At 36.4% G+C, this 14,208-nt stretch overlaps 1 protein-coding gene across 1 annotated transcript; it reads right to left on the bottom strand.

Annotated features, from left to right (window-relative positions):
* Window positions 1–230: 230 nt before the first annotated feature.
* slc2a11a (solute carrier family 2 member 11a) lies at window positions 231–10,772 on the bottom strand. Its single transcript, XM_030134296.1, has 12 exons — window positions 10,706–10,772; window positions 9,882–9,980; window positions 8,508–8,668; window positions 7,053–7,177; window positions 6,512–6,641; window positions 6,268–6,416; window positions 5,626–5,813; window positions 4,957–5,067; window positions 3,162–3,263; window positions 1,905–1,980; window positions 1,570–1,697; window positions 231–868 (listed from the first exon to the last, which is right to left on the bottom strand). The coding sequence occupies exons 1-12, from the start codon at window positions 10,727–10,729 to the stop codon at window positions 656–658; spliced, it is 1,506 nt and encodes a 501-aa protein (XP_029990156.1). The 5' UTR covers window positions 10,730–10,772; the 3' UTR covers window positions 231–655.
* Between the last annotated feature and the right edge of the window lie 3,436 nt (window positions 10,773–14,208).

The following is a 14,208-nucleotide window of genomic DNA, read 5'->3' on the forward strand; positions in this document are numbered from 1 at the left end:
TTCATATTGACCACATCCATAAGTTGCAGTTTCCAGTCTTTAAAATCTTTAAACTGGAGCCTGATGTGAATAAAGTCTCATATAAACCCTGACTAATGTTCCTTAGGTGGCTACAATATAAAAAAGGTCAAATTGTTGAATGGCAAATTTCAAAAAAAAAAAAAAAGAGTTGTGATATCAAAATATATAAATATATATTGGATCTTTTTTGTAGTAAATAACTGCTTGACTTTTCTTTTTTTTTCTTTTTTTTTTACAGCTTTCATTTGCAATGGTTGTGCAAGGTATACACAAATAGTGTATTTCTGATGACTGGGGCAGTAGAAAAAAAACAAAAAACAAAAAACGGAACATGACCTTTTATAACACATCACCTGTGGTGTATCATATTACATCTTTCTGAGTTTGATATTGTCAACATTTCCATATGAAATCAACCTGACAGAAAGAATCTGAGTAATTGATCACACAGATAATTTCTGTAATTCTCTTCATCGAAAACACACTCCAAATAAAGGAGTTATAATCAACTTAAAATGCTTTCAGTTATATGAAAGTGAACATTTCTCCATTCCTATTAGACTGTGCTTTTCTTCCTCTTCCAGCTCAGGAGGATCAGGTCAAAGTGAGACAACAGAAAAGTCCAAAAAGAAGCCTATAATGCTGTGGAGTGACACACTTCTCCCAGCTGGTACTGACCCTCTGATGCACACATCCTGTCCTGACCTTTGTAATTGAGTTTGTGGAATTCACTTGTGATAGCAGACAGTGACTTTCCTTTGGTCTCGGGTAGAAACAGGCCGACATAAAGTGCAGACAACAGACAGACGGCACCAAAAGGCACAAAGCAGTATTCACTCAGCTCACGCTGTAAAAAACAAGACAAAGGGAAACTCTCAGACCAGCATTATACAAATGACACATTTAATTCACTAGGAAATGTTGTAGGAAACATAACTTAAAATCAGCACTTCAAATTGTTTTCATGTGCCTTTCGAAAAAACCAAAAACAATACATAACCTCATGTAGCACCAATAATCCTTCTAAATCATTGCATCTTGAGCTGAACCTCTATTTGCCTCTTGTTTTGCTGTGTTTGTAACTCTGAACATAACAGCATCATATATGTAAACCTCTCTCCCTGAAAAGAGAAAGGAGGAAGTGTGTGTAAGCATACAGTGTGTGTGTATTTTGTACTAAGTGAAATGCATTACAATTACACACAATGTGTAAAGTTATTTTCGTAACTGAGATGGAAAACTTCTTTGGAAGAGTTTATGTGTACAAGAGAGGCCTCAGTTATAAAAGATATAAAAAGACCCCCACCCCCACCCAACCCCGCGCACTGAGGAGACACAAACTCTGTAATTTTCTTTTCCTTGAGAAACTGAGAGTGAATGGGATGTATTACATGTGGAAATAAACCTGGTAGGCTCAAATGTACCTGTTCACTAGGCTACTAGGAAGGAAAACTCAGAAACACACCTAAAATGCTTCAAGGAAAAGTATATTAATGACAAATGCTAACAGGCTAACAGGTGGATGGTCTGTACTTAAACTGGACTGACCACTAGAAAAGGGAAAATCATCCCAGTGATGAAAAGGTTGAGCCACATCATGGAACCAGCGATCATGTAGGCTGCAGGACGAGCAGTTTGGTTGAAGATCTCTGTGGGCAGAACGCCGGTAACACCAGCTGAGAAAAAAACACTCATCACCATTCAGTACTCCCTAAAATTACTTAAGAACAAGACACAAATTTTCACCATGTGGAGATGTACGAATGTGCACAGTTATGTTTACAGCTTATTTTCAGTTGATGCTAAATGGCCTTAAACATCCAGTTTAACACTGGAGACTGTAACAAATACAGGTACAAACATATTTAGTGATGTTTACTGACCTGGTCCCATGCCAAAGCTAAGAATGTAAGTGAAGATGCAGCCCATGCTCAGATAAGACATCCAGGACACATAGCGCTGTTTTTATGTAGGAAGAACAGAACAAACTCTAGTGAACAACTCAAACACTAACAGGAAGCCTTTGCCCTTATACATACAATATATTTTATAAAGGGATGAACTGGGGACGAGCTTTTACAATATAGATAATTACTCAAACACCAAATCCTATTTGCATTGAAGAGATGCCGCGTTTCCACTATGTGGTACCCGGAAAAAAGTAAAAGTACTGTACAAAGTAAAAGTACAGTATAAAAAGTACCTGGAATCTGGTACACAGCTTGGCCGAGGTTCCAAAACAGGTGAAGAGGTTCTAAAATGTGACGTGTAAACACTGCAAACCACTGATTGGTCAGAAAGTTGGCACTTTGTCATTGCATCATCAATGTGCGGCCTGCCATTTTTAACAAACCAGATTCAGAAGTTGACAGTTAGTATACTGGTAGGCTGAACACATCCATGATGACAGCTCACAAAATGACACTGTGGTCGATCGAGGAAGTTCAGACATTTCTGTCCTTGGTGGTCGATGAAAAGATTCAGCATGAGCTTGACGAGGCAACACTCAACGAGTGAGTATATCAGAGCAGATGACAGCACACAGTTACCAAAGGACCTTCATGCAATGCGGGAGAAGTGCAGCATTGCTATGACGACCAGATACTCTAAAGTCTGTACTATCCTGTAATGGAAATGGCCTCCAGGAATAGTACCTGGTACTGAGTCGAGTCGAGCTGGTACCGTGTGGTGCAGGGGTATACAAATCTGGTCCTTGAGGGCCGGTACCTGCATGTTTTAGATATTTCCCTCTTCCAGCATACCTGGCAGCCATTACATCGTTATCAGGCTTCTGCAGAGCTATATGATGAGTTGATCATTAATTGAACCAGGTGTGCTGGAAGAGCGAAATATCTAAAACATGCAGGATAACGGCCCTTGAGGACTGGATTTGAATATCCCTGATGTAGTGGAAACACGGCGTCATCTATGGCATCAGCCAATTTCTAAATGTTGACTCACGGTGCCTCCTTGTGGACACAATGAAACCTTTAGTTAACTTTGAATATTACTGGTCTTCACTGCCTTTTACACACAAACATGTGAGTAGCTAATTCTGTACAATTCTTGCTCACTATTGTATAGGTTCAGTCATTTGGTAAGAATAAAAATATCATAATATAGTAAATAATAAAGTAAACCTCAAATGATAAAGCGATTGTGAAGACAATGGCCCAGATGGTCATGAGAATGAACCCGCCCATGAGCATGAACCTCCGACCTTTGCGCTCAATCATCAGGTTCTGGAAAAAATCAAAATACAGTTTGGAAATCAGACTCAGTTATTGTGAGTAAAAATAATAGAATATTAGTAATAAACATACAGTTACATATGACAGATAAGTACAAATCAGGAGTCAGCTGACTGAATGGACAGCTATCAAAAACATGTTCCAAAAAGATGACAAGTGTTCTTGTATTTAATTTAATTTTGTTTATTTTCCTGATTCAGAGGTCACTGGTGTCAGTTTCTTATCTTTGTAGCATCATGTGTGAGACAGTTTTAACAGTGAAAGATGTAAAACACACTGCATGTACAATGCATGGCACTTTTCATGCACAAAAAAAGTGGAAAAACCATGAATAAATGCATTAAATCTGTTTTTCACAAATCCAAGCATATGACCTGATTGAACGGACTCCCTCAGTTCAGTCAGATATGTTTTGATTATGTGAAATATCCAAACAGAAGTGGAGAGAATATATAACTTCAGCTTGTATTTTTTCTATCACAAATTCATCATCTCTGTCTATATGTGATTTAATTTCCTACAGGGGATAAATAAAGTTAATCTCTATCTTTATTGGGTAAAACAACTGTACAAACTGATGTGATAAAACTTCAAACTGTCTTTACTAGTCATTACTGGGAGACACACAGCCTTTGAATCTTTCATTAAGGAGCTGTGAACTCCAAGAGCTTAAGGTATCTTAGCCAGAAGTTCAGAGAAATACAAACACATCTCTGAAACAGTAAGAACAGAGCTGGAGACAAACACAATGAATATTTTGGAATGGTCAACACAAAGCCCTGACCTAAATCCAGCAGAAGATGTTTGGACTAAAATTAAAAAAAAAAAAAAGGGTCTGTGTTAAGTGACCCACAAACCTGCCTCAGATGCAAATTTGCCAGGACGAACAAGTCAGCACTCCTGCAGAGTTCTGACACAGAATTTAAACAAATTGCTGCTTTATTTGACAATGTCACTTATTGTAAATAAAGTTGCCAGACTGACCCAGCTAAATGACGGAACATAAACTTACCGGCCACTTTATTAGGTACACCTTGCTAGTAATGGGTGTACTTAATAAAGTGCCTTCATTTGCTGCTGTTGTAGTCCATATCCTGCAAGCTTTGCCACGCGTTCCTCTCCATACCTTGGTTGTAACGAGTGATTATCAGTTACTCTTGCCTTTCTATCTGATCATTCAGCTCTGATCTCTGGCATCAACAAGACATTTTCATCCAGAGAACTACTGCTCACTGGATATCTTCTTTTTTTTCAGAGTATTTTCTGTAAATTCTAGAAATGGTTGAGCGTTACAATCATAGCAGATCAACAGTTTATGAAATACTTGAACCAGCCTGTCTGGTACTGACAACCATGCTGTATTCAAAGTCACTTAAATCCCATTTCTTCCCCTTTCTGATGCTTGGTTTGACTTTCAACAAATCATCTTGACCCTGTCTACAGGCCTAAATGCATCAAAATGCTGCCATGTGATTGGCCTAGACATTTGTGTTAATGTGCAGTTGAACATGTTTACAGTGGCTATTGACTGTATATTGACATGAAATATTCTTAACAATGAAACATTGAGTTTCAAAGTGTTTAGCTGAGGTGTAAACATCTGACCATCGCTGTAAGCTTTGTGACGAATGCAAACTCCCGTCTGTTACATAATAAGTCATGAGGCTGACAGAGGGATACTTACACACATTATACAGGCTGTAAACTCACATGTCCCAGTGCCAATTGTGACATACTGGATTTTATCATTAGATATTCCTGCCTCTTTGAACACATATGATGCATAGAAGTAAATCTGAAAGAGAAACAACACAAGGATGTTTTAGAGTGCTGCAGGTCACCATTACTTCACCTGCTGATAAGCTGATTTTGCCACATTTTGTACATACAGTTATTACGTTAATACCTTGTTACCTCTTTAAATCTGCAAAGCATTTGGCTTAAAGCCTCGAAACCCACAACACAGCATTTTCTGATAAGAAGCAAACTTGGTGGGGTTGTCACAGTTCACTAGATCTTGTTTTGCCCAGTCAAAACATTAAGCTATCTTTAGATATAGTTGACTGTAATTCACAGTGAATGATATGCAACATGCATTATTAATGCATTGTGCAGGGTAATAATGAAGCCCGCTCCACTGATGGATCATCTCAAATGTCTAATTAACCTTTCTAGAGCAAGAGGAAACTTTTTCCAACATACGATACTGTTCCCATACCTCACTCCAGTAACACTGATCCTCATGGGACACACAACAGCATTTCCCATATGCATACTGTACATTCACAGATGCAAAATGTGCAGCATAAATACTAATTTTTTTTTTTACAGAAAGTATGTTCTGTCTTCATACCGAGTCATTACCACAGAGCTGCATGGCACTGCTGATGATGACGACAGTAATGAGTTGCCAGCGCACAGAGCGATCAGTAAAAAGGTCCCATGGCCGGCTGGGCCGCAGGCCTTTGGTTTCAGCTTGTTCTTGTAGGATCTCATCCAGCTCACTGTTCTGGACCTCACAGCCCCGCAGCCGGCGAAGAGCTGAGCAGGAGAAAAAAACAAATCTGACACCTGAGCTGCAACTTCTTACTGTATACCTCTACCTCGAGTGTATTACAAATTAAAATGTATTATTCATAGATGTATGATTTCATGTTTTAGCATCTACAAAGAGCTGCATCCAAGGCAGATACAGGAGTATTATCAGCAAAATGTAACAGGAATGGAAATACTGAAAAGAGGATTGTCGAATTTCACTAATTTGAGCTATGAACAGTTTTTAAAAAATGGATTATTTTGATTTAATTCATTTGTTGTTCATCAAACTAAATATTTTTTATGTTAACTGTTCATTATTTCATGGGTAAATATGGAGCAGTAGAGGTAAAAAGTAGCTTATAGTCCATACTCTGTAATGGACAAGTACCTTTAACTGTTTAACTGTATTGAGAATTGAGTAACTTTCCAACAGCGCATCATGTATTACATTACCCACCGTTTATACAGGCCTCTTTGTCTCCCCTGTCAATAAGCAGGTATCTGGGGCTCTCTGGGAACCATGGCAGAGTAAGGAGCTGAATGAGGCCAGGAATGGCATTACTGGCAAGGAGGTACTGCCAGCAGGGTTCACTACCCAAAATCTCTCTATAAATAAATAATCCAGAGTGTTACTGTGGATAGAATAGAATCTGAAATCCATTGTGCTACTTTGACAAATGTGTATCAGGTACCGTCCATACCTGAGTCCGACCACCTGTCCTAACACGACTCCGAATGCAGTGAAAACAGCTGATGACAGAGATATAGCTCCTCGCAAGTGTTTCGGTGCGCTCTCTCCAAAGTACATGGGCTGCACATTCATGCTGATCCCTGTGAAACACATTGTTGATTTTTTATCGAGTTTCTGATATTTCTGTCAGATATGTTTTCTTATCTTCTTTGTTAAAGTCTCCCACTGTCACAACCAAGTATTGTTTCATGTTCAGAAAGATGTGTACTTAAGGATGTCTACACTTCCACAGACTGGAAAGACCGACCCACCACATGGATCAAAAATGTCAGTTTAAGGTTTTTTTCTACAAGCAAGATTTGTAACATTAAAGTTTCAGCCAAGTTACTTTTACAGGTCTGAAAATGGATAGCAGGTGTTCAGCAGTTAAACTATTATAATGAGTAATATTTCAATATTAGGCAAAAATTAAAGCCTACATCATGCACACCAAATATTCAGTAAGAAAAACTTTAACACAAGGGAAACACGCTATAACAAAACAAACATACCAGCATTTATTCCCACCAGCACACGTGAGATCATGATCATTTCAAAAGACTTAGCAGCTCTACTCGTCACAGCAAAGAGTGCACCGGTCATGAGAAAAATATTATTCAACAGCAGACATTTCTTCCTGGAGAAGAAAAAAGAAGACAAAGTAAACACTCTGTCTCCAAAATATGACAGCCTTACAGAGAAGTTTTTAATTTATACAGTTTATATATATACATAAAGTCAATATTAACTAATTGTTAGTCATCATTTAAAGAATAGTATCTCTCAAGAGATACTATGCTGATGCAAAATGATGACTCCTGAATGTGCCATGAAGAATATACTAAAAAGACAACTAACCAAATAAAAATGAGATGTGTTGCTATCCCATGTTACATAATAATTATGATGTATATTTAAATATTTGGTTGAAAAGTGACAAGTTATGTTTACATTAATGTTTGTATGCAATACTCAAGCACAACCAGAGTGACTTAAATATGAATGTATGCACAATTATGCCAAAAAGGGACTAAATCCCTGTGTTTAAACACAGGTACAATGTAAAGTTTATCCACTTTCATTTTTGTTGTTGAGTATGTTGCTGCTGATGTCTTGATGATTAGAATCCATGGATGAAAATACATGTACATTCAGATTTTTTAAAGACTACTGTTGTTGTACATGTGCTTACTGGTCTATTATTGAAAAAAAAAACAACATATCCTTAGTTTGATGCCATAACAGTTTTTTGTTTATTTGTTTTGGGGTTTTTTCTGTCTTTCTGCCCAGTTTACTCAGTGCTTGTTCTAATTATTGTTACCATTAAAATTATCACCATGGTTGTTATTGTTGCATTTACATCTATGCATTTGGCAGATGCTTTTTTCCAAAGCGATTTACAGGGGAAAACCAATCAAATCACTCAATCAATCAAATTTTATTTATATAGCGCCAGATCACAACAAAAAGTTATCTCATGACACTTTATATATAGAGCTGGTCAAAACCAGACTCTAAGCCAATTTACAGAAACACAACAAAATTGTTAGCCACCTTCTTCTTCCTCTTTCTCCCCCCTTCACTCTTTCCTTCTCTTCTCTCTCTTTCTTCTTCACCCTTCTGTTCCTTCATGTCTGGTCTGGCATCAAAATGTGGTTCAATAAAACTTATAATAAAGACAGTAAAATATCAAGGGCACCTCGGCAAAGCAAATTTGTTCAGCACCAAAAGGCAGCCAGACTACCATTCTGCTGTTGTGATGCTGGACAAGACAAGTTAAAAAAGAAAAAAAAAGAAAAAAAAGTGAGACCATAAAAACCAATGGAGACAGAGAAGGACATGAGCATGAATACATTTGATAGAGGAAAGTAAATGAACTGTACGTTTTCTGTGATCATTCACTCCCTACCCACTGCCCCTGAAAATAACCCAAATTTAAACATTTACATGCAGCTTGTCGATTTTACCTCCCAAAGTATATAGTCATCGGTCCTGCGATGATGGCACCTGCAAATCCTCCCAAAGAGAAGATGGAGACAATGATTGTCCAGACCAGTGTCACCTGGTAGTCCTCTAACTGGATGTCCCAGCGCTCCAGAAACGTCTCATTGATGAAGGTCTGAATGAACTGAACGGTCAGATAAAACAGGTCAAACATTACAACAGGTTATAAATGTATGACTGAGTTAACCAAAACCAGACAGATGCACCTGCTAAGCAGTTGTTAAAGCTGACACTTATTACTTCTATTACAACTATGTGCAGTCATTCTTCTGTTATGACTTTTTCTGTTTTTCTCAAATCCAGACAAAAATACAGATTTGACTGGTAACATCTTATTCTCCTGGATCAACTTTTTAGATATGTTTTAGTGACAGCTGCATGTAACAACAATGAAAACATAGCCATACCCAGATAGCAAATATTTTGGCAGTATTATGGCATACATTTGACATTTTTGGCTTTCTTTTGGCATTATGAAAACCTTTAGGCTTAACTATGGTTTGATTAAGGTTATCCATAATAGACATGGAGGCACCAGCAGTATATGGCTGAGTTATGGCATATGTGTGGTTAACCAAAAGACTGGGCAAAGAGCGGGATCAAGTATAGGGATGGTATGGCATGTTTATGGCAAGCCAGAAGACTGAGTAAAGAGCGGCAACATCTTATTCCATATATGGATGTGTTTTGGCATATTTCTATAAAGCCAAAACACTGCGCAAAGAGCAGGAATTCCTACCCAGAAGAAAACCCCACTTCATTTTAAAAGCACGATCAACACAAATTTAGGGTGAATTTTGGCCTCCTTTTGGCCTCTCTTTGGGTCAGTTTTGGCTACTTTTTGGCTGGATTATGGGGATTTGGGGCTTTTCTGGGACAATTATGGCTATATTTTGGAAGTCTGCAATTAGTTTTGAGTGAATTTTGGCTTCCTTCTGGTTTGATTTTGGCTTGCCTATTTTGGGCCATTTAGAGCCCATATATCCACCCAGAACTTTGCCAAAATGGCATGCCAGTTTTGGGCCAGATTTAAGCCATAATGATTTTGCTATCAGGGTAGAATGATCCTGTGTGCCAGGCGGATTTCTAAACTGGATGACCAAAGTAGCCCAGTTCTTATTTGTGCCAATTTACCCAGTGACCCAAGAGTGAAATAACAGGGATTATGGACTTCAGAGGCAGTGAAGGCAACACACAAACACACACATACAGTTATAATATCTCTCTTAATGCATGCACTGAAACATGAAACTTTTTATAACCTTTGCAGTTTTCCTCCTCTCTTTGATAATAATCCGCACTGACACACAACCAGACAAACTGAATGAGCAGCTTACAGTTGTAGGAGCATTCATTATAGCCAGGTTGTATCCATACTGTAGAGTCCCTCCAATGGCTGCTGAAGCAACCATTAACACCAGTGTCACAGGACTGCTCTGTTCAGACAGACAGACAGACAGACAGACAGACAGACAGACAGACAGACGCGCATTTTAATACACGAATGTGAAAAGGTTGGACATGTCATATTTTTATCGTAAAGTGTCTGTCAAATCGGTTTTTCCTGAATCGGTGTAAGATGATTGTTGACCACAGAAAGCAGTAACCTGCAGCATCAGTGGAAATATGACATAATGTGTAAAGGCTACAAAAGATTTTATATCTTTTATTTTTAAAACGCGTCGTTCGCTTAGGCTGTTGGTTTGTTGTTGTTTTCTGTCACTTTAAGTCTACCAACCTCGAAACAAGAAAACATACATAATAATGATGAGAACAAAATACACTTTAACTGAATTTACACACTGTTCATGAACTAATCTGAACCATTAACATTCTGCACATCGCTATTTAAACTAGAAGCACTCGGAGAGCGCAGACCTCCGCCAAGGCTGATCAGTGGTCCCCCCGTGCGCCCCCCCACCCCCGATCACCACCAAAATTTAATCATTTCTTCCTTATCCCATTTCCAACAAACCCTGAAAATTTCATCAAAATCTGTCCATAACTTTTTGAGTTATGTTGCACACTAACGGACAGACAAACAGACAGACAGACAAACAAACCCTGGCAAAAACATAACCTCCTTGGCGGAGGTAACTATTAAGGGTCATTCTGACTCATACACAGAATTTCTGATTTAAAACAGGCTTTTTTAATTTACCTTCTGTGCGTCTGACTGAGACATCGTAGATCCCCCTTGTCCGTCCACCAGGCTGCAGACCACACTCAGGTCAGCCCACCTGTGTCTAAGACGTGATCCGCCACAGATCGGCCACGCGCCCGCAGCGCGTTCACAGCCGTCCAAAACTTAAACTGATGTCAGACTAGAGCAGGGGCGTCAAACTCACTTTAGTTCAGGGGCCATATCCTCCCAATATGATCTGCAGTGGGCTGGACCAGTACATCAATAACATAATAATATATAAATAATGCCAACTCCAAACATTTCAATGTGTTTTATTGTGAATAAAGTAAAATTACATTATGGAAACAATTACATCTATAAAGTGTCCTTTTAAAAATGTGAATAACACGAATACAACCATGAAAAAAACTGAAATTTATTAAGAAAAAGAAGTGCAATTTTAACTATATTTTGCCTCTGCCTATCATTTGTAAGTGTGTATTAGAACTTACAGATCACAATGGATCTGCAAAATAAACAAATATTTTAGTAACTGGCAGAATATTAGTAAAATTACACTTGCTTCTCTTAGAACATGTCTAATTTTTCATGTTTTTTTTTTTTTTTTTGTGAAAGGCTAGTTTGTAAATTTACACAACTTCATGTAATTTCACTTTTTTCACATTAAAACAGAGGAAAAATTTGGAATCGTCATTATTTGTGGGTTTTTATGGTAGTATTTTACTGATTTGACCCACCTGAGACTAAAGTAGAGCTTTATATGGCCCCTAAAGTGAAAGGATTTACTGTTAATATCTTGAGTGTAATTTTTACATTTCACAAATTTGTCCTACGGGCCGGATTGGACCCTTTGGCGGGCCGGTTTTGGCCCCCGGCCGCATGTTTGACACCTGTGGACTAGAAGAAGAGATCTACAAAACACCAGAACTACAGAAAAATGGTCCCTGGAGGACTTCATCTACCACCTGATACGTCAGACTAATAAATAAATAGTAATAAGAATAAACAAATAAATGTATTCATAAATAAAGAATAACACTAACTAACTGACTGACTAAATAAATGAAAGCGAACAAATTAGTCAATAGAAATTAAAACAAATACAAAATAAATAGGCTAGATAAATAGGAATAAAATAAACTAATAAATAAATGAATCAATAAAAGAATAAAACTGTCAAACTAAATACATACATACACATAGAAATGGCAATACAAACAAAAAAAAATACAAAGCAGATAGATAAATAGCAATAAAATAAACAAATGGATGAATAATATTTTGTAATATATGATCAACATGAATATTATCAGTCATGTGTAAATAACTATAAAGCAAATCACCTCCACGTCCAGTAGATGGTGCTCTTTGTTGCATGTTGCTTTTTTATTTGCTGTTAATGTTGAAGCCTGAAATGAAAACCTACTTATTTCTCCAGTTTTTTCCTCCCTGTGTGATATGACATCCAATAGATAAAAACAAACACATTTAAAAGGCTACAAAAAAGAAAGAAGTCATGTAAGTGTGTGGACTGTTCCATAAAAATACATGTGAAACTGACAAACCATTTCCATTTTTAATCAGGATGCACAGCGCACAATGAATAAACAAAACAGTAAGATGACCCATTAAATATGACTTTATACAAATATACATGTCTGACTTTACCACCACTGGACATTTGGTGCACCTACGAGGTACTTTTTTTTTTTTTCCAACTTTATTGAAAACATTTAAGTATACAGTACAAAAGTTTGAACAAACAACAAGATGTCAAAAGGGAAAAAGCATTTGAACATATAAGTTTAAGAAAGTAATGAAAGATACAAAGCATAGTATGCAAATAATAGTATAAAAAAGTAAATAAATAAATAAAAATAACAGATCTAACAAATATAAATGAATAAATACAGCAGAGAGTTCAGTCAGTATTAAAGAATTGTTTATAAATAGCCAGGGTGTTAGAGTTTTTTTTTTTTTTTTTTATGGATAAATTCTAAAGATTTAATATAGTTTTCAAATTCCAATAGGATAATTTTAAAATTTGGGTGTGTTTTAGTATATTTGTTTTTATGTATATGAAATTTTCCAAATAATATGACCAAATTTACAATAAATTCTAAATTGTTAATATCATATTTAAAATATGTAACTACATTTTTGGATGTTATAGTTATTTTATTGTTACTTTTAGAAATGATATATTTTTCAATTTTGGACCAGAAATTAGAAGACTGTTCACATAAAAAGAATAAGTGTAGAGTAGTTTCAGATTCAGAATGACAGAAGTTACACATTTCTTCCACATCATAGAATTGAGACAAAATAGTGTTGGAGGGATATACGTTATGTAACATTTTGAGATGTAAAATTCTAATTTTGGTTGTAATACAATATTTATATGGTAATGTCCATGCTTTTGACCACTCAATTTGAGACAAAATTGAATTCCATTCTGCTTTTGTTCCAGATGTAGTTCCTGTTTGGTAGAAGTGTCCTATTTAGTGATGGGACTTTTGGCTCTTTGAAGGGAGCCGTTCACTGAAAAGAGCCGTTCAAAAGACTGGCTCTTTTATGTTTTTTGCATTATTTTGAAACACCAATGTTTTAATGACTAAATAGGCTACATGTGATGATTGACATTACATTTTAAAGGTGTTTAATTGGTGTGGCAGTAAATATTATCTTACTGTAAAAAAGAACAGTTAGTTCAAATGTGTGGGCTAAATACATGACATGAGAGGTGACATTAGGCAAATGATGGAATTTGACAAAAAACATCACGGTACATTATGTGGACTAGTCTGTAGCCTAAAAATGAAGAAGAAAATAAAACATTTTCTTATGAAATAACATTTTATTCTCCTCAAAACAAGAACAATAAATGTGTGTAAACATACGGAAAAATTGCACAAAACACAACAGTGATTAACCCTTTCATGCATAGTGGTCGTTACAGTGGACATCTGTTCAAAGCTGTTCTCTTATATATTCATGGATTTTGTTTTTTTAGTTCCATATCAGCCAACACAGTGGACGTTTATGCATCATCTCATACACTGCAATTCATACTATTACTGTAACTATGCTGTTCTAGATAAACCTGATCTGCACAAACATGTTTGAGTGTAAAAAATTGTTAATTGTTATTAGACTGTAATTAACAGTTTTGGGTTTTTTGTTTTTCTAAACAAAAAATTGTTGTTGTTTTTTTTTGCATATTATCTCCATGAAGTGAGTAATAACTAGTATTAGAGTATGTTAAAATGTGAGAAAACGTGAGATTAGCAGGATTAAAAATGTTTTTTTTTCATAGTTTTCACACAGTATATCAGTAAATACATATTTCTTTGCCTCTAACATTAAACCCCTGGTGTCCAGCTGAGTGGACATTTTTGTAACTTCATGAAAAAAAAAAAGAAAAAAAAAAAAAAAAATCCATTGCATTGTTTTTTTCATGCCTAAAGAGAAATAAAAAGATTCAGGAAAAAAAAAAAAAAAATCTTGATTATGGTTCT

Source organism: Sphaeramia orbicularis, chromosome 5 (genome assembly GCF_902148855.1).
Source record: "Sphaeramia orbicularis chromosome 5, fSphaOr1.1, whole genome shotgun sequence".
In the NCBI taxonomy this organism is placed as follows: domain Eukaryota; kingdom Metazoa; phylum Chordata; class Actinopteri; order Kurtiformes; family Apogonidae; genus Sphaeramia; species Sphaeramia orbicularis.